The sequence below is a fragment of the Staurois parvus genome, unplaced genomic scaffold (assembly GCF_062004578.1).
Source record: "Staurois parvus isolate SC_StPar_1 unplaced genomic scaffold, SC_StPar_1.0 ptg000564l, whole genome shotgun sequence".
In the NCBI taxonomy this organism is placed as follows: domain Eukaryota; kingdom Metazoa; phylum Chordata; class Amphibia; order Anura; family Ranidae; genus Staurois; species Staurois parvus.
The window spans coordinates 4,330,109-4,355,524 of record NW_028318360.1 but is presented as its reverse complement, the minus strand read 5'-3'; the positions used below and the strand labels follow the sequence as shown (position 1 = coordinate 4,355,524).

The following is a 25,416-nucleotide window of genomic DNA, read 5'->3' as shown; positions in this document are numbered from 1 at the left end:
TGTAATGAGCCATCATTCACAGCCAGCTTGGATGCTGAACGCGTAGACATGAAGCAGATTAACAGTTCATCATCCTGCCGGAGCTGGATGGAGTCCATAGTCATAAAAGTATAATGGCTTTGCTGCAATGAAATTAGACGTTTCTATGTACTGGAGGCGACGATCCATTAATTAAAGGGATTCTTTGTTTTCTAGGAAATTAAAATGTCATCATATGAATATATGGACTTGGCTCCTGTATTAGACTGGATATAAAAAGCAGCCCTTGAATATCAAACACCCAACCAAACACAGCAGATTGTAGAGCTGGCACAAGCTCATGAAAACCCTCAAATCAGCCCCTATTCATACCGGAGCATTTTGTCATGAGATTCCTGAAATGTGATAATGGTTAAGATGAAGAATCTGAAGATCATCTAGACCAGTGTTTCTTAACCTTTTTTCAGTCACGGCACCCTTTAAAAGTTTCCCTCTTGAGGCACCCCTGTCTAAAGAGCAGTCCTGCTAGCTTAGAAAAGCAGTTCTGATCCTACAGAGTATAGGAATCAGGAGTAAGTGTGACATACAGAGTGTAGGGGTCAGGAGTAAAAGTAACGTGCAGAGTATAAATAATGTGCAAAGTGTAGGGGTCAGAAGTAAAATTAGCTTACCAAGTGTAGGGGGCCAGAGTAAAAGTGACATACAGAGTGTAGGGGGTCAGGAGTAAAAGTAACTTACAGAGTGTAGGGGTCAGGAGTAAAAGTAACTTACAGAGTGTAGGGAGTCAGGAGTAAAAGTAACTTACAGAGTGTAGGGGTCAGGAGTAAAAGTGACATACAGAGTGTAGGGGGTCAGGAGTAAAAGTAACTTACAGAGTGTTGGGGTCAGGAGTAAAAGTAACTTACAGAGTGTAGGGGTCAGGAGTAAAACTAGCATACAGTGTGTAGGAGTCAGGAGTAAAAGTAACATGCAGAGTATAAATAATGTGCAAAGTGTACGGGTCAGAAGTAAAATTAGCTTACCAAGTGTAGGGGGCCAGAGTAAAAGTGACATACAGAGTGTAGGGGGTCAGGAGTAAAAGTGATATACAGAGTGTAGGGGGTCAGGAGTAAAAGTAACTTACAGAGTGTAGGGGTCAGGAGTAAAAGTGACATACAGAGTGTAGGGGGTCAGGAGTAAAAGTAACTTACAGAGTGTAGGGGTCAGGAGTAAAACTAGCATACAGTGTGTAGGAGTCAGGAGTAAAGTGAGAGTGTAGAAGTCAGGAGTAAAAGTACTGTGCAGAGTGTAGGGGTAAGGAGTAAAATTACCATACAGAGTGCAGGGTCAGGGGTAAAACTAATGTGCAGAGTGTAGGAGTCAGGAGTAGAACTAACATGCAAAGTGTAGGGGGTCAGGAATGTGTAACGTGCAGTGTTTAGGGGTCAGGAGTGTGTAATGTGCAGTGTGTAGGTGTCAGAAATAAAAGTAACATACATACACGTGCACACATACACACACACCTCCACTTTCTAGTCCATCCTATCTGAATCAGGATGCTGCGGCACCCCCGATAAACCCAGATGGCACACCAGTTAAGAAAGACTGATCTAGACACCCCAGCCACGCAATACAGTTTGGTCCTAAACAGCATTAGCAGCACGACTTGGTCAAAAACTCACAAATAGTCAGCTAATTGGAAAAAGCGGGACAGTGATTTTTCATGAAACTTTTTTTTTCTTTTTTTTAATTTTGAAACCACAAATGGTGAGTTATAACATATTTGTGCTGTGCAATATTTATACACCTGCAAATCAGCCCACAAGCATTTACGTTAGCCGACAGATCCTCTCACAAGCCCTCTTGACTACTAAGATTGCTAACCTGGGCATTTTAATTGTAGAACAGAGACTTACCTGGTTCCAGACTGGTGTTTGTGACACAATACCCCCACTCTTTGTCTCTGTCGTAGTTATGTGTTGTAGCACACCTAAAATACAGTATACATACATGATCATTAGAAACTCTTTAACTGACTTAACAGTTTATATGTCTATACCAGTGGTCTCCAAACTGCCAGATGTGGCCCTTTGCTTGCCTTTATCTGGTCCCTGAGATACCATTTCTCCTACTGATATGAGACATTATACCCTCCAATGACACCAAAGACAAGGAACTATTCCTTCCACTGACACCAGCAATAGGGCACTATTCCTCCCACTGACACCAACGAAGAAACACTAATCTTCCGCTGACACCAAACATGGAGCACTATTTTTCTCACTGACACCATTGGTGGGGCACTATTCTTTCCACTGATACCATTTTGTCCTCCCACTAGGCACAGTCTGCTCCCCCTAAAGTCTAATAGGGTAGTAAACTGGCCCTTTCTTTAGAAAGGTTGGGGACCCCTGGTCTAGACAATGAATTATTTTGCATTGCTTTGAAGCACGCTGAAAGAAGTCGGTCCAGTTGTTTTGAATGGGCTGGCAGTGCATATTGCTGCACTAAAAATACACCTTTTTTAAACATTACAAAACATTGCATTGTGGTACACTGTATTATGGATGCATTGCTTGCTACTGTAAAAAGTGCGTTGTGTGTGGTAGCTGAGGTGTGCGAGTTACCATGAGTTGCACAACACAAAGATGTGAATAACCGCTATAGTTTGCACTTATTTTTCCATGTTTTAAATTTCTTTTTTTTTCAATGAAACCTGATTCACTGAAAGTGTTACTAAACCCACAACAGTACAATCAGTCTGTATATGCAGTAAAGCATGCTTGTTATACTCACTGTGGAACCTAAGGAGTTAATCCTTTGCATTATCAAAAAAAAGCTGTTTGATCCTATCTTCTCTGATCCTCCCCTTCTTCCACAGTCCCCAATCGATCTGCTGATAGTACACAGCATGCTGCACATCCTCAGTTTGGTGTGTCTTGCTAGAGTGTTTTTTTTTGTTTTCTTTTTCTTTTGGGAGGGGGGGAGTGCATGTGATCAGCACAGGGCCAATCAGCACTGTCCAGACAGAGAATCAGTGGTCATGCAGCCTCATAGGACAGTCAGAGGAGAGTGAAAACTCTTCCTACAAGCTTTAAACCAGTGATGGGCCAGACACTGATAGAAGTCACAAGACTGCTATATACTGCTGATGAGAAAATCTATTTAGCAGTTTATATTTACTAAAATAATTGCACTTCCATGTTCTGTGTAATGTGGGAGACCAGATATAGTGAATGCAGGGTCCGGGGAGACCAGATATAGTGAATGCAGGGTCCGGGGAGACCGGATATAGTGAATGCAGGGTCTGGGGAGACCAGATATAGTGAATGCAGGGTCCGGGGAGACCGGATATAGTGAATGCAGGGTCCTGGGAGACCAGATATAGTGAATGCAGGGTCCTGGGAGACCGGATATAGTGAATGCAGGGTCCTGGGAGACCTGATATAGTGAATGCAGGGTCCGGGGAGACCAGATATAGTGAATGCAGGGTCCTGGGAGACCGGATATAGTGAATGCAGGGTCCTGGGAGACCGGATATAGTGAATGCAGGGTCCTGGGAGACTGGATATAGTGAATGCAGGGTCCTGGGAGACCGGATATAGTGAATGCAGGGTCCTGGGAGACCTGATATCGTGAATGCAGGGTCCTGGGAGACCAGATATAGTGAATGCAGGGTCCGGGGAGACCGGATATAGTGAATGCAGGGCCCGGGGAGACCGGATATAGTGAATGCAGGGTCAGGGGAGACCAGATATAGTAAATGCAGGGTCCTGGGAGACCAGATATAGTGAATGCAGGGTCTGGGGAGACCAGATATAGTAAATGCAGGGTCCGGGCACACCAGATATAGTGAATGCAGGGTCCGGGCACACCAGATATAGTGAATGCAGGGTCCGGGGAGACCAGATATAGTGAATGCAGGGTCCTGGGAGACCAGATATAGTGAATGCAGGGTCCGGGGAGACCAGATATAGTGAATGCAGGGTCCTGGGAGACCGGATATAGTGAATGCAGGGTCCTGGGAGACCTGATATAGTGAATGCAGGGTCCTGGGAGACCGGATATAGTGAATGCAGGGTCCGGGGAGACCGGATATAGTGAATGCAGGGCCCGGGGAGACCGGATATAGTGAATGCAGGGTCAGGGGAGACCAGATATAGTAAATGCAGGGTCCTGGGAGACCGGATATAATGAATGCAGGGTCTGGGGAGACCAGATATAGTAAATGCAGGGTCCGGGCAGACCAGATATAGTGAATGCAGGGTCCGGGGAGACCAGATATAGTGAATGCAGGGTCCGGGGAGACCAGATATAGTGAATGCAGGGTCCTGGGAGACCGGATATAGTGAATGCAGGGTCCTGGGAGACCGGATATAGTGAATGCAGGGTCCGGGGAGACCGGATATAGTGAATGCAGGGTCCTGGGAGTCCAGATATAGTGAATGCAGGGTCAGGGGAGACCAGATATAGTAAATGCAGGGTCCTGGGAGACCAGATATAGTGAATGCAGGGTCTGGGGAGACCAGATATAGTAAATGCAGGGTCCAGGCAGACCAGATATAGTGAATGCAGGTTCCGGGGAGACCAGATATAGTGAATGCAGGGTCCGGGGAGACCAGATATAGTGAATGCAGGGTCCTGGGAGACCAGATATAGTGAATGCAGGGTCCTGGGAGACCAGATATAGTGAATGCAGGGTCCGGGGAGACCGGATATAGTGAATGCAGGGTCCTGGGAGACCAGATATAGTGAATGCAGGGTCCTGGGAGACCGGATATAGTGAATGCAGGGTCCTGGGAGACCAGATATAGTGAATGCAGGGTCCTGGGAGACCAGATATAGTGAATGCAGGGTCCTGGGAGACCGGATATAGTGAATGCAGGGTCTGGGGAGACCGGATATAGTGAATGCAGGGTCCTGGGAGACCGGATATAGTGAATGCAGGGTCCGGGGAGACCGGATATAGTGAATGCAGGGTCCTGGGAGACCGGATATAGTGAATGCAGGGTCTGGGGAGACCAGATATAGTAAATGCAGGGTTTGGGCAGACCAGATATAGTGAATGCAGGTTCCGGGGAGACCAGATATAGTAAATGCAGGGTCCGGGCAGACCGGATATAGTGAATGCAGGGTCCGGGGAGACCAGATATAGTAAATGCAGGGTCCTGGGAGACCAGATATAGTGAATGCAGGGTCTGGGGAGACCAGATATAGTAAATGCAGGGTCCAGGCAGACCAGATATAGTGAATGCAGGTTCCGGGGAGACCAGATATAGTGAATGCAGGGTCCGGGGAGACCAGATATAGTGAATGCAGGGTCCTGGGAGACCAGATATAGTGAATGCAGGGTCCTGGGAGACCAGATATAGTGAATGCAGGGTCCGGGGAGACCGGATATAGTGAATGCAGGGTCCTGGGAGACCAGATATAGTGAATGCAGGGTCCGGGGAGACCGGATATAGTGAATGCAGGGTCCTGGGAGACCGGATATAGTGAATGCAGGGTCCTGGGAGACCGGATATAGTGAATGCAGGGTCCTGGGAGACCGGATATAGTGAATGCAGGGTCCTGGGAGACCGGATATAGTGAATGCAGGGTACGGGGAGACCGGATATAGTGAATGCAGGGTCCTGGGAGACCGGATATAGTGAATGCAGGGTCCGGGGAGACCGGATATAGTGAATGCAGGGTCCTGGGAGACCAGATATAGTGAATGCAGGGTCCTGGGAGACCGGATATAGTGAATGCAGGGTCCTGGGAGACCAGATATAGTGAATGCAGGGTCCTGGGAGACCGGATATAGTGAATGCAGGGTCTGGGGAGACCGGATATAGTGAATGCAGGGTCCTGGGAGACCGGATATAGTGAATGCAGGGTCCGGGGAGACCGGATATAGTGAATGCAGGGTCCTGGGAGACCGGATATAGTGAATGCAGGGTCTGGGGAGACCAGATATAGTAAATGCAGGGTTTGGGCAGACCAGATATAGTGAATGCAGGTTCCGGGGAGACCAGATATAGTAAATGCAGGGTCCGGGCAGACCGGATATAGTGAATGCAGGGTCCGGGGAGACCAGATATAGTAAATGCAGGGTCCTGGGAGACCAGATATAGTGAATGCAGGGTCTGGGGAGACCAGATATAGTAAATGCAGGGTCCAGGCAGACCAGATATAGTGAATGCAGGTTCCGGGGAGACCAGATATAGTGAATGCAGGGTCCGGGGAGACCAGATATAGTGAATGCAGGGTCCTGGGAGACCAGATATAGTGAATGCAGGGTCCTGGGAGACCAGATATAGTGAATGCAGGGTCCGGGGAGACCGGATATAGTGAATGCAGGGTCCTGGGAGACCAGATATAGTGAATGCAGGGTCCGGGGAGACCGGATATAGTGAATGCAGGGTCCTGGGAGACCGGATATAGTGAATGCAGGGTCCTGGGAGACCGGATATAGTGAATGCAGGGTCCGGGGAGACCGGATATAGTGAATGCAGGGTCCTGGGAGACCGGATATAGTGAATGCAGGGTCCTGGGAGACCGGATATAGTGAATGCAGGGTACGGGGAGACCGGATATAGTGAATGCAGGGTCCTGGGAGACCGAATATAGTGAATGCAGGGTCCGGGGAGACCGGATATAGTGAATGCAGGGTCCTGGGAGACCAGATATAGTGAATGCAGGGTCCGGGGAGACCGGATATAGTGAATGCAGGGCCCGGGGAGACCGGATATAGTGAATGAAGGGTCAGGGGAGACCAGATATAGTAAATGCAGGGTCCTGGGAGACCAGATATAGTGAATGCAGGGTCTGGGGAGACCAGATATAGTAAATGCAGGGTCCAGGCAGACCAGATATAGTGAATGCAGGTTCCGGGGAGACCAGATATAGTGAATGCAGGGTCCGGGGAGACCAGATATAGTGAATGCAGGGTCCTGGGAGACCAGATATAGTGAATGCAGGGTCCGGGGAGACCGGATATAGTGAATGCAGGGTCCTGGGAGACCGGATATAGCGAATGCAGGGTCCTGGGAGACCGGATATAGTGAATGCAGGGTCCTGGGAGACCAGATATAGTGAATGCAGGGTCCTGGGAGACCGGATATAGTGAATGCAGGGTCCGGGGAGACCAGATATAGTAAATGCAGGGTTCGGGCAGACCAGATATAGTGAATGCAGGTTCCGGGGAGACCAGATATAGTAAATGCAGGGTCCGGGCAGACCAGATATAGTGAATGCAGGGTCCGGGGAGACCAGATATAGTGAATGCAGGGTCCGGGGAGACCAGATATAGTTAAAGCAGGGTCCTGGGAGACCGGATATAGTGAATGCAGGGTCCTGGGAGACCGGATATAGTGAATGCAGGTTCCGGGGAGACCGGATATAGTGAATGCAGGGTCCTGGGAGACCGGATATAGTGAATGCAGGGTCCTGGGAGACCGGATATAGTGAATGCAGGGTCCGGGGAGACCGGATATAGTGAATGCAGGGTCCTGGGAGACCGGATATAGTGAATGCAGGGTCTGGGGAGACCGGATATAGTGAATGCAGGGTCCTGGGAGACCGGATATAGTGAATGCAGGGTCCGGGGAGACCGGATATAGTGAATGCAGGGCCCGGGGAGACCGGATATAGTGAATGAAGGGTCAGGGGAGACCAGATATAGTAAATGCAGGGTCCTGGGAGACCAGATATAGTGAATGCAGGGTCTGGGGAGACCAGATATAGTAAATGCAGGGTCCAGGCAGACCAGATATAGTGAATGCAGGTTCCGGGGAGACCAGATATAGTGAATGCAGGGTCCGGGGAGACCAGATATAGTGAATGCAGGGTCCTGGGAGACCAGATATAGTGAATGCAGGGTCCTGGGAGACCAGATATAGTGAATGCAGGGTCCGGGGAGACCGGATATAGTGAATGCAGGGTCCTGGGAGACCAGATATAGTGAATGCAGGGTCCTGGGAGACCGGATATAGTGAATGCAGGGTCCGGGGAGACCGGATATAGTGAATGCAGGGTCCTGGGAGACCAGATATAGTGAATGCAGGGTCTGGGGAGACCAGATATAGTGAATGCAGGGTCTGGGGAGACCACATATAGTGAATGCAGGGTCCTGGGTGTAGTAACACTTTAAGCTATGACAATAAAACCTGGAAGCTGGCTGGTTTCTATGCAGACTTGCACCAGATTTTGCGCTCTCCAGTTTTAGTAAATCAATCCCTATACATTCCCTTAAAAGGGAACGATCTAAACACGTTACTATAGTAATGCATTGATTGGGGTTTTTAATATTTTCTTTAACCATTTGCACTCTAAGGTGACAGGTACACTTTAATTGCAAAGCAGTGTAAGCAGCTTCAAAGTATAGGTATTATTATGTGATTTATCTCTAATATTAGAAAGTTTGATGATATAAATGGCACTGGTAGATGTAGTGTTTAATAGTAGAGTCTCAGCACCCCCTCCCAAGCTTTATACACCTTAATAAGTAGAGAAGTGGGACCTGCCCACCATTCAGGACGGTACAGAATGAACACAGTCAGCGGTGTGATTACAATGTGCTATTCAGGGGTCACTGCTAGCTGTGTGCCATTAACATGCTACATTAGAAGTAATTGGTGCAGTCATAATCATCTGAATTGTTCCTATTATTAATGAAACCTGACTCACTTAAAGTGTTACTAAACCCACAACAGTACAATCAGTCTGTATATGCAGTAAAGCATGCTTGTTATACTCACTGTGGAACCTAAGGAGTTAATCCTTTGCATTATTTAAAAAAAGCTGTTTGATCCTATCTTCTCTGATCCTCCCCTTCTTCCACAGTCCCCAATCAATCTGCTGATAGTACACAGCACACTGCACATCCTTAGTTTGGTGTGTCTTGCAAGAGTGGTTTTTTTTTTTTGTTTTTTGTTTTTTTCGGAGGGGGGGTGTACATGTGATCAGCACAGGGCCAATCAGCACTGTCCAGACAGAGGATCAGTGGTCATGCAGCCTCATAGGACAGTCAGAAGAGAGTGAAAACTCCTACAAGCTTTAAACCAGTGATGGGCCAGACACTGATAGAAGTCACAAGACTGCTATATACTGCTGATGAGAAAATGTATTTAGCAGTTTATATTTACTAAGATAATTGCATTTCCATATTCTGTGTACTGTGGGAGACCAGATATAGTGAATGCACGGCCGGGAGACCAGATATAGTGAATACAGGGTCCGGGAGACCATATATATAGTGAATGCAGGGTCCTGGAAGACCAGATATAGTGAATGCAGGGTCCGGGGAGACCGGATATAGTGAATGCAGGGTCCTGGAAGACCAGATATAGTGAATGCGGCGTCCGGGGAGACCGGATATAGTGATTGTAGGGTCCGGGGAGACCAGATACAGTGAATGCAGAGTCCGTGGAGACCAGATAGTGAATGCAGGGTCCGGGGAGACCAGATATAGTGAATGCAGGGTCCTGGAAGACCAGATATAGTGAATGCAGGGTCCGGGGAGACCAGATATAGTAAATGCAGGGTTCGGGGAGACCAGATATAGTGAATGCAGGGTCCGGGGAGACCAGATATAGTGAATGCAGGGTTCGGGGAGACCAGATATAGTAAATGCAGGGTCCAGGCAGACCAGATATAGTGAATGCAGGGTTCGGGGAGACCAGATATAGTGAATGCAGGGTCCGGGGAGACCAGATATAGTGAATGCAGGGTCCTGGGAGACCAGATATAGTGAATGCAGGGTCCTGGGAGACCAGATATAGTGAATGCAGGGTCCGGGGAGACCGGATATAGTGAATGCAGGGTCCTGGGAGACCAGATATAGTAAATGCAGGGTCCTGGGAGACCGGATATAGTGAATGCAGGGTCCGGGGAGACCGGATATAGTGAATGCAGGGTCCTGGGAGACCAGATATAGTGAATGCAGGGTCTGGGGAGACCAGATATAGTGAATGCAGGGTCTGGGGAGACCACATATAGTGAATGCAGGGTCCTGGGTGTAGTAACACTTTAAGCTATGACAATAAAACCTGGAAGCTGGCTGGTTTCTATGCAGACTTGCACCAGATTTTGCGCTCTCCAGTTTTAGTAAATCAATCCCTATACATTCCCTTAAAAGGGAACGATCTAAACACGTTACTATAGTAATGCATTGATTGGGGTTTTTAATATTTTCTTTTACCATTTGCACTCTAAGGTGACAGGTACACTTTAATTGCAAAGCAGTGTAAGCAGCTTCAAAGTATAGGTATTATTATGTGATTTATCTCTAATATTAGAAGGTTTGATGATATAAATGGCACTGGTAGATGTAGTGTTTAATAGTAGAGTCTCAGCACCCCCTCCCAAGCTTTATACACCTTAATAAGTAGAGAAGTGGGACCTGCCCACCATTCAGGACGGTACAGAATGAACACAGTCAGCGGTGTGATTACAATGTGCTATTCAGGGGTCATTGCTAGCTGTGTGCCATTAACATGCTACATTAGAAGTAATTGGTGCAGTCATAATCATCTGAATTGTTCCTATTATTAATGAAACCTGACTCACTTAAAGTGTTACTAAACCCACAACAGTACAATCAGTCTGTATATGCAGTAAAGCATGCTTGTTATACTCACTGTGGAACCTAAGGAGTTAATCCTTTGCATTATTTAAAAAAAGCTGTTTGATCCTATCTTCTCTGATCCTCCCCTTCTTCCACAGTCCCCAATCAATCTGCTGATAGTACACAGCACACTGCACATCCTTAGTTTGGTGTGTCTTGCAAGAGTGGTTTTTTTTTTTTGTTTTTTGTTTTTTTCGGAGGGGGGGTGTACATGTGATCAGCACAGGGCCAATCAGCACTGTCCAGACAGAGGATCAGTGGTCATGCAGCCTCATAGGACAGTCAGAAGAGAGTGAAAACTCCTACAAGCTTTAAACCAGTGATGGGCCAGACACTGATAGAAGTCACAAGACTGCTATATACTGCTGATGAGAAAATGTATTTAGCAGTTTATATTTACTAAGATAATTGCATTTCCATATTCTGTGTACTGTGGGAGACCAGATATAGTGAATGCACGGCCGGGAGACCAGATATAGTGAATACAGGGTCCGGGAGACCATATATATAGTGAATGCAGGGTCCTGGAAGACCAGATATAGTGAATGCAGGGTCCGGGGAGACCGGATATAGTGAATGCAGGGTCCTGGAAGACCAGATATAGTGAATGCGGCGTCCGGGGAGACCGGATATAGTGATTGTAGGGTCCGGGGAGCCCAGATACAGTGAATGCAGAGTCCGTGGAGACCAGATAGTGAATGCAGGGTCCGGGGAGACCAGATATAGTGAATGCAGGGTCCTGGAAGACCAGATATAGTGAATGCAGGGTCCGGGGAGACCGGATATAGTGATTGTAGGGTCCGGGGAGACCAGATACAGTGAATGCAGAGTCCGTGGAGACCAGATAGTGAATGCAGGGTCCGGGGAGACCAGATATAGTGAATGCAGGGTCCGGGAAAAAACCAGATACAGTGAATGCAGAGTCCGTGGAGACCAGATAGTGAATGCAGGGTTCGGGGAGACCAGATATAGTGAATGCAGGGTCCGGGGAGACCAGATATAGTGAGTGCAGGGTCCAGGGAGACCAGATATAGTGAATGCAGGGTCCGGGGAGACCAGATATAGTGAATGCAGGGTCCTGGGTTTAGTAACGCTTTAAATGTTTTTGCCCTAAAAACATCAGATGACCTCTCCCCTTTAAAAAAAGCTTTGTTACTCGGTGCGGAGTGTGCTCACTCGTCTGCCCTTGGCTCACAAGTGGTGAGATTTGGACCACTCATACTCATACCTCTGTATGGACTTTCAGTTAGAAAGCTGGAGGGAGTGTGAATGGATTACATGTGTGCTGATTACAGCACTCAGAGCCCATTGAGAAATAAAGTGCATCTGCCGTGGTGACAGACGGGACTTGTAATGTCTTCATTCAAAGATCTCTGTGAATGAATGATGGGCTGTGTGGGCTCTGCCTGCACAACTGTGCCGATTTTTAATTTCTGTGGAAGAGGAGACCCATGGCATTCTGTCATGAGGGAGGGCTCAGGGGTTGGGGGGGTGCATAAGAACATGTTACATGTCACACCATAAATATGGGTTTAATATGTCAATTCCTCCAAATGAAGAACATAGCCTTTAATCATCTTATACGCCCTAATTCTGGAACTCACACAGTCTACATACATTCCGAGATTCAATCCTCCAATCCTTATGTCACCGCAGGAGGTGTAAAGGCTGGAGCCACAGAATGCAGCAGGGGGCCAGGTATTCAATATTCCAGTGTGCTCTACAGCACATGCGGAGCGTCATCAAGAGGCCAATTGTCTCATCTTTCTTATTGCAGTTGGACTGCTAATGACGCAGCCATGCACTCCCATCAGTGGGCCAGCTGCAAGAACCCCCGAAGAAAACAACTGGTTCCTGATGATGTCAGCAGAGAAGATGGCAGCATGAGACCAGGTATGTAGCAGCAGATTATTTGAGAACACTGCTGGATTCACAGACATACAAGTATGTTAACCCAGTAAGAAAGATAAGAAGAGAAAAAAACATTGAAGGGGGGTGCTTTCTTTCACTTCCTTATCTGGTGATCCAGTCAATAAATCTGTTGTTTTTCAAAAGAACAAGCTCTCTTCCAGATCAGTCTCAGCTTACAGGGATGAGACAAACCATGTAACACTGGCAGGGGTGCTTACAATGATCAGCTTTTATTTATTCATGTAAAACCTTTATTCTAAAAAGGAAAAACTGTTAACTTTAGGACTTTAGGCCCCATGCACACAGGACATTTTTCTTTCTTTTTTTTTTTTAAACCATTAACTTTTATTCCGAAAGAAAAATCAGAACATATGAACAAGAATGAGCTACCAGAAAGTATAGCATATTATCATATCATGTAATACACAGTTTACAAATTAGTTTTGGAGAAAACTCAGTAGTATAATCAAAACATTAGGAAGCATTCACATAGTAAAACGTTTACAATTTGCTGGTACAATCAAGTCTGATAGAAAGAAAAGTAAGAACGGAGGAAAATGAAAAGCTAGGAAAGAAAGCAAGAAAATAGCATAAGTAAGGACAGATCCATCTCCGCAAGAGATGCCCAGAAATCACCAAGGACGTTTCTCTAAACACCCCTCCATGTTAGCCTATGTGTCCATGCACATACAGTATATGCAATTAGTGGGAGGAGCTTTTAGAGGCAGGAAAAAAAAACACTGCCAGTGCATCCAGAAGCATCAGAGTTTGGCCAGAAAAAAACGTTTGAAGCTACCGAAAGCTGCTAGAAGCTTCTAAAAGCTGCTAAACGTGCTTAATCATTACTGCATCTCAATGACCAGATTAACTACTTGCCGACTGCAGATAGCCGAATGGCGGCTACACTGCAGCTGGCCAGTTCTGGGTGGGCGTCATATGACGTCCTCCCAGAACGCGCTCTCCCACGCGCCCCCGGGGGTGTGCACCCGGCGATCTCCGTGATTGCTGTGTCCTACGGACACAGCTGATCACATGATGTGGTAAAAGGCCAATCACAGCGGCCTTTTACCACGTGATCAGCCATGTCCAAAGACACGCTGATCACCGGGAAATGCAATTGCCGGTTCTTGGCTGCACTTTCCTCATGCTGTCAGATCGTGAGGAAAGTACTGCCGAGAACCGGCAGTTGTTAGAGCGAGGATCGGCACCGATCATCAGGGCACTGATGATCGGTGCCCAGCAGTGCCACCCACAAGTTCGCCCACCTGTGCCCAGCAGTGTGCCCACTAACTCCGCCCACTTGTGCCCAGCAATGCACCCACCTGTGCCCAGCAGTGCACCCACCTGTGCCACCCAGCAGTGTCACACACCTGTGCCCAGAAGTGCCACCCACCTGTGCCCAACCACCTGTGCCCACCAGTGCCACCCACCTGTGCCCATCAGTGCAGCCCAGCAGTCCTGCCAGTCAGTGCCACCAGTCAGTGCCCAGAGGTTGTGGCAGTCAGTACCCAGCAGTGCCGCCAGTCAGTGCCCAGCAGTGATGCTCGTCAGTGCCACCTATCAGTGCTGTCTATCAGTACCCATCATCAGTGTCGCCTATCAGTGCCACCTCAGTGCCGCATATCAGTGCTGCCTATCCGTGACACCTCATCAGTGCCGCCTATCCGTGACACCTCATTAGTGCTGCCTATCAGTGACACCTCATTAGTGCTGCCTATCAGTGCCCATCAGTGCTGCCTATCAGTGCCCATCAGTGCTGCCTATTAGTGCCCATCAGTGCTACCTCATCAACACACATCAGTGAAGGAGAAAAATTACCTGTTTGAAAGATTTTCTAATAGAAACAAAGAAACTTTTTTTTTTCAAAATGTTTGCAGTTTTTTTGTTTATAGCGCAAAAAGTAAAGCGCCCAGCTGTGATTAAATACCACAAAAAGAAAGCTCTATTTGTGAGAAAAAAATGATAAAAATTTCATATGGGTACAATCTTTCATGACCGCGCAATTGTCATTCAAAGTGCGACAGCACTGAAAGCTGAAAATTGGCCTGGTAAAGAAGGGGGTATAAGTGCCCGATGGGCAAGTGGTTAAATTATTTATTCTGGCTAATGAAATGAATTAACAATAAAGAGCTTGACGCCTGTAAAAGCTTGTAAAATCTTGAAACACTTTTACAAGCGTCAGTCTTTTTTACTGCAAAAAAAGCTGTTGGTTTCTAGGAGAGTTAAACAAGCGTCCTGTGTGCATGAGGACTTGAATGATTGTAGCCCGGTGCTGGACATACCTTGCTTTCAAATGCGTCTGGTTTGCTGCCATCAATAAATTGCTGTGCTGTTGCTATATTCTCTTCCAGCCAGCAGGGGGAGAGCAAGTCACCCTAAGCCCAAAGACTGATACAAAGCACTTGGGGTACTGGGAAACGGGCAGACTGACCATTTGGAAACTCGGGCACTGCCCGAGGGCCCGGGGTCAGTAGGGGGCCCCATGAGATGCCCCTGGTACCTTTTTCATAGGCTTTTTTGAGTTTGGGCAAGGACACAGGGGCCCCAAGATCCCCTGTTTCCCGGGGGCCCCATGAGTTGTCAGTCCGCCCCTGCTGGGAAATATAGTCCAATATGGACAGCCACTTTGAACTACAAATCCCTAAGGCCTGTGCAGCAGGAAGATCCTAGGGGAGCATTTATATTCTGTTCCCCGGAAAGCCTGCTTTCTTGGCATCTCAGTTCAGACCTGTTGGAGTAAGCAGAGTGGGAGAGAGACCTAAACGGTCAGAGGGGCTGGAGCACTTTGGTGCAATCCACTGACTGATACAGTTACTGTGAGATCCTTACAGCTTCCATATATGCTGTGTTGCCTACAGCTTAGAGCCCTGACAATTCTCCAGACCAGCTGAGCTGTCAAGTGGGTTACCATTATCACAGACACCATCTCAGTACCTGTGCACAAGAGGGCCCCCATTCCACAGAAGTTCCAGGTGTCTCTTGAGGAGTTCTCTGGCGTCTGTGCTATCTTTGACAACAACGTATCCATTACTGTCTGTGACAAACGTGGTGCCAGACCATTGCCCTTTTCACCAACCTGTGACAAAAGACTAGTCAACCTCACACCGCGCTGTCACTTAACAATGCCACTTTCAGCCCCCTCTGCACAAAGGGTGACAGAACTGAAGGATTCTGTTATAGTTGTACTATAGGTCATTTCCATTCCCCTAAGGAAAGTGATAAGCTGTAGGAGTTGATTTCATGCAAACCCTGCCAGATCTCCAGCCTAAGTGAAGATAACAGGTTATTTGAAGACCCAGACCCTTGTTTACTCGAGGCACCTATAGCTATGTTGGGGGGAGAGGCATGAGAGCTGCTGGAAAAAAACTATAAAAAATGTCATGGCTGGTTTTTTTGGGGTGCTGAACAACATGGCCACAAGACACAGCTATTCATGTGCCCAGTACGTGATATCGTTACACACTCCCCTAAGAAGCAGCCACAGCATGGCCTGCTTAGTGCCCCCTTGGGCTAATGTGGGCAGGCACTGCTCAGTAACAAGAGCTCACAACAAATTTCAACTGACTTCAGAACCCAACTTACATCCTTAGTGCACCAACAGTTGTCCACAGGGCCCCAACATTAGCCGGCAAAGACGCACTTTAGAGACGGTTAGCTTAGTTGTATTTGCTTATACTAGGTTGATTTATGTCATTCTCTTCTGCTTAAGGCCCTTTTTCTAGTCTACGCTTAGCATTGTCACTGTCTAGGCATGCAGGCAATATAATACCCATTTCCCTTCTCAACCTCCAAATAGTCTCTTCTCCGTCATCCTCTTTGCCTGCCAGTACTCAGGGTGGTACTGCTAGACCACCAGGGTAACTATCTGCATACAAATGGTGTGTTTCCTGCTCTTCCATAACTTTTGCTCTCCCAAAGTGCTGAATTGGGTAATGGTGATAGACTTTGACTGCATTTGTTTAACAACCACTTTGATAATTAATAACCAATTAGTTAATTCCATGTCTCTTTTTGTAGTAGTTGGATACAGTGTGAGGAATCTGTCTGTGTGTTTTTTCAATCTACTATGTAAAGAGAGTGGAAACAAGGCCGGGTTTGTCAGTAGGGTAGAGGCTTGGTGAAGTGGGTGGCAAGGACAAGAGAACCCATCCTTACCAGTGGCTCCTTCAGGGGTAGCACTACATGATTATAAAGTGTTAGCTACAGTTTGACTTCAGTTTGTTAGTGTATCTAAATATGGTGGTACGCCTAACACTCCCCTCGCACCAAGACTGACAATGCTGCTGTCCAAAAGTGCCTCTCTGCTCCTTCATCCAGAGTGGAGGCACTCCTAATACAGAAGGTGTGTTACTGGCCAGACCACCAGGTGAAAACAGAGGGGAAAAAAAGTTTAAAAACAGAAAACTAATGCAGCCACCACATCTAAAAGACTGGTAAGCTACAATATATTACATTTTTGGTTATAGGTTTAATATCACTTTAAGTAAATGTACAGCTTTCTCTGTACACATTTCAATACTTAATTTTTTTAATCAGCCAGTATAAATTTGATTGTTACAATGGGACATATAACAATTAACCTGACTGTATAAGACTCCCTAACCATATAGGTCTACATACCAATTCCTCTTCAGGAGAAGACCTGAGATGCAGGAAAAATGCAGGCGTCCTCCCAGCCGATAAGGAAACTTGCACAATCTACCATCTTCTGTGTAGACTGGAAGGAAAGAAAAAAAAATGAATACTGTCAAGTCTGCAGATGTTATGATTTTCTCTGAAGTTTAAACCTATCCACACTGATATTTTTTAGGAAAGGTTTCCAAAAGAAAATTTAATTTACCAGTTCTCTGTAACTGTTATGTGTAGTGATAGAGCTGTCATTCCAGATTCGGTTTATAGGAAGGAGCTTCAACTGGTCAATTGTTTAAATAATTAGGTAAATGGTCAATATTAAATAAACAGGTAAATGGTCATTAAGTGTTCTTGCATGGCAACCACTTACTGTTATCTCACATATATATTCTTATTATTATAGCCAAATTTACCACCCTAACTCCTCCCACAGTTTTTACACTACATAGATAGTAATATACTGAAACGTGCGGATTGTTCCCGATTGGTGTGCTATTATGTTGTGGAATGTTTCGCTGAGTGGTTCACGAAATATCGGCGTTTTTGTGGTGAAATTGGTCCCATAGGAATGAATGGTGGAATGTTCAAAACTAGAGTGGGAGCGGACAAAAGTTAGAGTGTGAGCTGAAAAATCAGGACATGATTTCTAAACTGCCATCACTCCCTCATTTTCAAGCCCACCTACACAAATCTTATATCAAAACGTTCAGCTATCCCTGCTGCCACTAAAAATGTCCACAGCTAAGCCATAACCCTGATAGTTTTCACAACTGACCATTTGTTTGCAACTCACGCCGCCCATTGACATTCATTGAAACTCCACTCTAGCCACCTCAAATTTGAAGGGCAATTTCTAAACTGCGACTGTGCCTTAATTTTTAATATTTCAGAGACATATTATGCATCAAAATGTAGGTCTGGGACTTGTGATTCTCACAATATAAAGCTCTTCGGTGTAGGATTTATAATTTGTAAACTACAACCGTTTGAAGATGGCAACCGCCAGTGAAGTGAGCAAGTTGGAGCAGTTTGTTTTTAACCGCTCTTCTCTGCCCTTGCTGTAGAGTGAGTTGCCATAGGAACCCAGGTGTGTGAGCAGGCAGCAGAGTGACAAAATCTAGAGTGTGAGTTGTAGACTACTGGTGGAGGCAAGAACACTTCACACAATTTCCCCAGAAATTGTAGCTTTTCTAATTATTATTATTATACAGGATTTATATAGCGCCAACAGTTTGCTCAGCGCTTTACAATATAACGGGAGACAATACAGCAACAATACAGTTCAATACAAGAGGGATAGGAGGGCCCTGATTCTTGGAGCTTACCAAATAAACAGTTAAATGGCTTAGGCTAAAGCGGTAATAAACCCAAAATCAAACATTTATTTCATTATATTGCAGCTTACCAATTCTTAGATGTGAGGGCTGTATTCATTTTATTTTTTAGGCTTCCTTTCTTCTTTTTTCATCTGGTGATCCAGCCAGCAGGTTTTTCAAAGTACAAGCTCTCCAGCAGAATGTATGAGTTTACGTGAATGAGACAGACCATTTAACACTGGCAGGAGTGATTAAAATGATCAGATTTTATCGTGTAAAACCTTAATTCCAAAAGGAAAAAACGGTTTGCTGTAACGGATTATAAAGTGTGAGCTGGAGTGCTCACTCCTCCGGAGTTGTGTCTCACTAATACACGAGGTTTGTTACTGACCAGATCACCAGGTGAAGACAGAAGGGGGAAGAAAATGTCTAAGAAAAAATGGATGCAGCCGCCACATCTAATAATTGTTAAGCTACAACATAATAGTTTGTTGAATATGAGTTTAATACTGCTTTAAAATCAGATATGGGAGACATATGTATTTATTAGTGTTTTTATTGCAGAGGTTAAGTACCTCTATATCGGCACATTTATATGAATGTAATAATTAGTTCTCTTACATAAACCAAGCTTGCATGCAAGTATCTTATCATTTGTTTCTAAAGACTAAACCATAATGAGATGATCACAGGTGCAAATAAAATCTTGATTGGCAAACAGTTTAAAAAGAAGATTTGTCCCCGGAAATCTCTCTAGTTTTCTTCTGGAATTTCTAGATTTAGTGGCTTATTCTTGGTTTAGTAAAGGCAACCTGAAATAAAATAGAGGTCTTCTATTTATAACCTTCTTTCGAAAAGGTTCTTGGTCCTTCTCTGGCTTCAGAACTCTGAGTTACTGATCCAGAACAAGCATGCGGCCTTTTGGGGTGAAGTCAGATTTTCTAATCTGAATGCTTTTAATGGGTTAGTGATTCAGAAGGTAGTGAAGACCCTAGGTCAGCATAACAGCCAGGCAATTTTCAGAAGGAGAGGGCAGTAATGGCAACCACCATTCTTCTTCAGTACAAGTGATTTGTAAACCTCTGAAATGAAAAGTGCATGAAACATATTGTGCTGTTCCCCTCATATTTGTTATTTAACTGTGCATTGTATCACCAATTCTTATTTCACCATGTTTGTTTCTATGTCTTGATCTGTTGCTGCCGTCTGCTGGCCAGAATTTGCATGCTGCATGCCTCTGTTATAGCTAGTAAGTGTTTTCTCTGCTGGGTGTGGTTTTAGGCAAGCCTTGGTCCTGGTCACTTCCTGCAGCCATTTTATCTGCTATATAGCTGTGTGACAGGACATTCAATACCCTGGGCTTGTGAAGGCATCAGTTTTTGACCAGCAGTTAGCCTCAGGAAAGATATCACAGGACAGCATCAATACCTCTACTACCTTACAGTATTGTATCGCTGTTTGTCGCTGTATTTTGGACCAAATAAACCCACGCTGATTTCATTCCCGTGTATACGTTTGGATCCATCTAACCTGAACATCTGCCGGTCCGGTCTGCTCCACTGCTTGGATACGAAGGTAGGAAGTTACACAGCCATTATCAGTTATACCTTCATTCGCCTTCATGTGGGGACAGAACAGTCAAAAACTGCCTTAAAGTCCATACCCCGCTACAGATTCCCTCAGAGTCCAGTACCACACTCAGGAATCTCCCTAGCAACAGGCCCACTTGCAGCAAATCTGCCCGGCTACAGTGCATGTTCCACAAGCCTATGCGGAAGCACTGCACATACGCAGTATCTATACTCTTGCCTGGAAGTCCTCCACAACTCGCCAAGCCACTCTTTACATCCTATATTAACCTTTGCTCGCATAATAGAAGTACTGTTTATGCACGCTCCTTACATTGTTGTGGCCCGCAAAACCCTGCAATTCACTCTAAGCATATTAGAAATTTTATCAACGTGCCCTATCGGAGCTGTACTGCGATTTTCAGCGTCCAATTCAAAAGTTCATTTTCTTAAAGAGACAGCGCACCTTAAGTCAAAATGGCCGAAAAGGACTTTGCACAGTTCCCCAGTGATGAGCTAAAGCAAATGCAACCTGATACTGATCATTATGAAGGGCAGGGAACAGAATCCACACTTCCAGCAGAACAAGTCGTGCGACCAAGACGCTCTCTCAAACCGACAGTAAAGGTCATTGAAAATTATCACACCACGAAAGATGAGCTATGTGATAACCTGGAGGAGCAATGGGAACGAGTTTCCTCCCTCATTTCCGGACTTAAATCCTCCTCAGGTGATGCCACAAGCTTACAAGTTGCCATCGGGCGGCTGGACACAGCTCATGAAAGATACAATAAACTGTCCACAAGGTATATAACCTTTCTAAAAGACTCTAATATCGATGAAGCCCTATCAGAACTGAGCAAGGCAGAATCAATAGACAGACAAAGAGACGTCATGGTGCTGGATGTTAAAAGTAAAGCGGAACTCCGTATCTCGCATTTGCAAGAAACTAGATCGCACAGATCAAATTCATCTAAACATTCCTCTCGGTCATACAAATCATCGTGCTCAAGAAGCTCAGCCTTGAGCGACAGATTACTAGAGGCCCGCATAAACGCAGAGCAATCCAAAGCGAGACGCTCCTTCACAGAAAAAGAAGCTCTTGCAAGAGCAGAGGCCAAGAGGGCAGAGGCAGAAGCAGAGGCCAAGAGGGCAGAGGCAGAAGCAGAGGCCAAGAGGGCAGAGGCCAAGAGGGCAGAAGCAGAGGCTCGAATAAAGATTTTTGAATCAGAGATGCAGGAGGAAATTGCATTAACTAAAGTAAGACTACTTGAGCAAGCATTGAGCCAAGGTCTTGATCCAGTCTGCTTGCTACCACAGGAGATAGATGATCCAGTTGACCGCACCAGTGACTATGTACTGAATCAGGTATCTGCGCCACCCCCAGTTTGCAGTACCGTCCAAGCCGAGAACACTGAAACCTGCAAGTCAGCTCTACCTGCGGTACCAGTGCCACCCACAGCACCCGAGCAACCTAATAACCGTTACCCGGAAGTGCCCTCTCAAGGACGGTTATTACAGCAAGATCGCTATCAGGCATTTTCTGGCCTACCTCCACAGCTCAAGCAGCAGTCATCACAATATACAGAGGCTAAACGACAGCTCAACCCTGCAGCTACATCATTCTACCCGGAAGCATCTCACCCCTTTACGCCAGGCAGCCCATACGCCCCAGGGGCATCACAAGTCGTCATGGCCACAAGCAGTGAGAAATCAGATATGTCTGAGTTTGCCAGGTTTATGGTGAGCAGAGAGCTAATCAACACCAGTCTCTCAAAATTTGATGACCGTGCAGAGAGCTACAGAGCTTGGAAGGCAACCTTCAAGGCCGCTATCGCTAACCTCAACCTAACCGCAGAGCAGGAGTTTGACCTCTTGATCAAATGGCTGGGCCCAGGCTCCACAAATCGCGTCAAGAGCCTCAGAACTGTCTACATGGGACAAGCAGAAGCAGGTCTTGCTGTCGCCTGGCAGAGACTCGAACGTACCTTCGGCAGTGCAGAAGCAATAGAGAAGGCCCTATTCAAGAGACTGCAGAACGTTCCAAGGATCAATCTCAAGGATGTCCAGAAGCTTCAGGATTTAAGTGATCTGCTCATGGAACTGGAGCTTGCCAAGGGTGACCCTCGTCTGTCCGGGCTGTGCTACCTGGATACAGCTCATGGAGTGAACCCAATTGTCGTGAAGCTACCATACAGTCTGCAAGAAAAGTGGGCGGCATCAGTCTCAAGGTACAAAAGAGAGCATGACATCACCTTTCCCCCATTTATTCACTTCTGTAGATTTATCGATGAACAGTCCCAGATGAGGAATGACCCCAGCCTCGACTTCCTGGAGTTCAACACTACAGCTTCAGCAACATCATCGTCAAGGTATGAAAGCATCATGCATAAACACAGAGACTTCAAGAGCAGCGTGAGTGTTAGAAAGACTAACCTACCATCTCCTGCAGTACCCACGGGTAAACAGTACACCACCTCATCAGGAGATAAGACCTTCAATCGTGAATGTCCCATTCATAAAAAACCACACTCTCTGAACAAATGTAGAGGGTTTAGATTCAAAACCATACTGGAGCGCAAGAAAATCCTCACCGAGCTCGGGGTATGTTTCAGATGCTGCGCTTCATTGGAGCACATGGCTAAGGACTGTAAATCTGTCATCAAGTGTGAGGAGTGTCATAGTGAAAGACATGCCTCAGCTATGCACCCAATCCCACTCTCCAGAGATTCACCCACTGCCGTCACCACCAGTCCAGATCCAAGTCATGGCGGGGAGCCCCAAAATTACGCTAATGCAGCGACTGCTGTTTCCTGCTCATGCTTGGATGTATGTGGGGAGGGCCAGTGCGAGAAATGTTGTGCCCGAATATGCTTAATCAAGGTCTACCCAGAGGGACTACCAGAAAAGGCAGTAAAAATGTATGCCATCATTGACGACCAAAGCAACCGGTCGCTAGCAGGTCCTAAATTCTTTGAAGCCTTTGGAATAAAGGGACCATCCGAACCCTATACCTTAAACACCTGCTCGGGTCGCATAGAGACTAGCGGCAGAAGGGCACAAGGATTCATCGCTTCTCCTGTCAGTGGGGATACGGAAATACCCTTACCGACGCTGATCGAATGCGATCAAATATCCAACCATAGGGATGAGATTCCTACCCCAGAAGCTGCAGTTCACCAACCTCACCTAAGGCACCTAGCCAACGTTATCCCACCTATGGACATCAACGCCGAGATTCTACTCCTGCTCGGCAGAGACAATCTAAGGGTACACAAGGTGCGTCAACAGTGTAATGGTCCTGACTATGCACCATACGCCCAGAGACTGGACTTGGGATGGGTAATCATAGGAAATGTATGCTTAGATCAACCAGGAATTGACTCTTTCAAAACGTACGTGCGTGCAGATGGACGCACAACTTGCATTAAGCCATGTCCTCATCACTATGAGGTGAAGGAGAAGTCTCCAGGCCTCATACAACCACCTGACGTCATTACTCCCCTCTTTGCCAACAACTTGGGGAGATCAGTCTTTCATACTACCAAGGATGACGATAAAGTAGCCTTGTCAGTAGAGGACAGAGAATTTGTCAAGATAATGGACAGTGAGTTCTTTAAAGACGAAACCAATCACTGGGTTTCTCCATTACCCTTCCGAGCTACCAGGGTAAGACTCCCGAACAACCGGGAACAAGCTCTGTCTAGATTTAACTCTCTTCAGCGTACCATGAACAGCAAGCCTGAAATGAGAGAACACATCGTTGCCTTTATGGATAAAATATTCCGTAACAACCATGCAGAACCAGCTCCATTCTTAAGGAAGAACGACGAGTGCTGGTACTTGCCTTCATTCGGAGTATATCATCCACGAAAACCTAATCAAATTAGGGTTGTCTTTGATTCAAGCGCCAAACATCAAGGTGTATCTCTTAACGATATTCTTCTCACAGGTCCTAATCTGACTAATAACCTAGTCGGAGTGCTGATGAGATTCAGGAAAGAGCTTGTCGCCATCACTGCTGACCTTGAACATATGTTCCATTGTTTTGTAGTCCGAGAGGACCACCGGAATTTCCTCAGGTTTCTGTGGTACAAGGACAATGACACCAACGCAGAGATGATGGAGTATCGTATGAGGGTACATGTGTTTGGAAACAGCCCTTCACCAGCCGTAGCGACTTACGGGCTTCGGAGAACTGCAATAGAGGGGGAATCTGAGTATGGTACAGATGCCAAAGACTTTGTGGAAAAAGACTTCTACGTGGATGATGGGCTCAAATCGCTACCAACTGAAGAAGCGGCTATCGACCTGCTCAAAAGGACTCAAAATATGTTGTACCAAGCTAAACTTAGACTACACAAAATTGCTTCAAACAGCCTAACCGTAATGAGAGCCTTCGAGCGAGGTGATCATGCACCTGGATTCAAAGACATTAACCTGGGACTGGACAGTCCACCTGTGCAGAGGAGCTTGGGTCTCAGATGGGATCTCTCGGCTGACTCCTTCGGTTTTCAAATAAGTTGTGCAGACAAGCCATTCACAAAACGTGGTGTCCAATCAGTGGTAAACAGCCTATTTGATCCGCTGGGATTTGTAGCACCCATCGCCATACAAGGTAAATCCCTACTGAGACAGCTTTCTGAAACCATCAAGGATTGGGATACCCCACTTCCCTCCGATAAAGAGCAAAAATGGGAAGCCTGGAAGCAATCTTTGTGTGCTTTGGATGAGATCCACATCCCAAGATGCTATATTAAAACCTCACTTACTTCTAGCGTAAAGAAGGAACTCCACGTGTTCTCGGACGCCTCCACAGAGGCTATAGCAGCGGTCGCCTATCTGAAGGTCACAGAACCCAACAAGCAAAATCACGTTGGATTCGTCTTTGGTAAGGCTAAGTTAGCCCCCAAGCCTGATCATACTATTCCCAGACTTGAACTCTGTGGGACTGTGTTAGCAGTGGAGATTGCAGACTTCATACAAGAAGAACTAGGTGTCAACATAGATGAAGTTCAGTATTACACGGACAGTAAGGTCGTATTAGGTTACATCTACAATCAGACGAGACGATTTTATGTTTACGTCAGTAACCGCATAGAGAGAATCAGGAGGTCCTCCAAACCTGAACAATGGTACTATGTACCATCCGAACTTAATCCAGCAGATCATGCCACTAGACCTATGTCTGTAGGTTCCTTTACTAACTCTACTTGGCTTACAGGTCCGGAGTTTCTGCTAAAACAGGCGGACGATTGTGTACAGGAAGTTTTCAGCATCCAGGATCCGGATAATGATCCAGAAATCCGCGCTGAAGTCAGTGTATTGGTCACTGGAACAAAGCAAATCTCCAGCCTCGGTAGCCAGCGCTTTGAACATTTCTCCAGTTGGATGAGACTCGTCAGGACTATCGCAAGGTTAG

The 25,416-nt window shown here is 46.2% G+C and overlaps 1 protein-coding gene across 1 annotated transcript in view; it reads right to left on the bottom strand.

The window, feature by feature from the left end:
- The window catches only part of HGFAC (HGF activator), a 141,276-nt gene that overhangs the window by 93,915 nt on the left and 21,945 nt on the right, over positions 1 to 25,416 (bottom strand). The window contains exons 3-4 of the mRNA XM_089691562.1: positions 17,099 to 17,195; positions 1,875 to 1,948 (exon numbers count right to left, since the gene is read on the bottom strand). Coding sequence (XP_089547688.1) covers positions 1,875 to 1,948; positions 17,099 to 17,195 — 171 coding nt within the window. The remainder of the gene's footprint in view (positions 1 to 1,874; positions 1,949 to 17,098; positions 17,196 to 25,416) is intronic.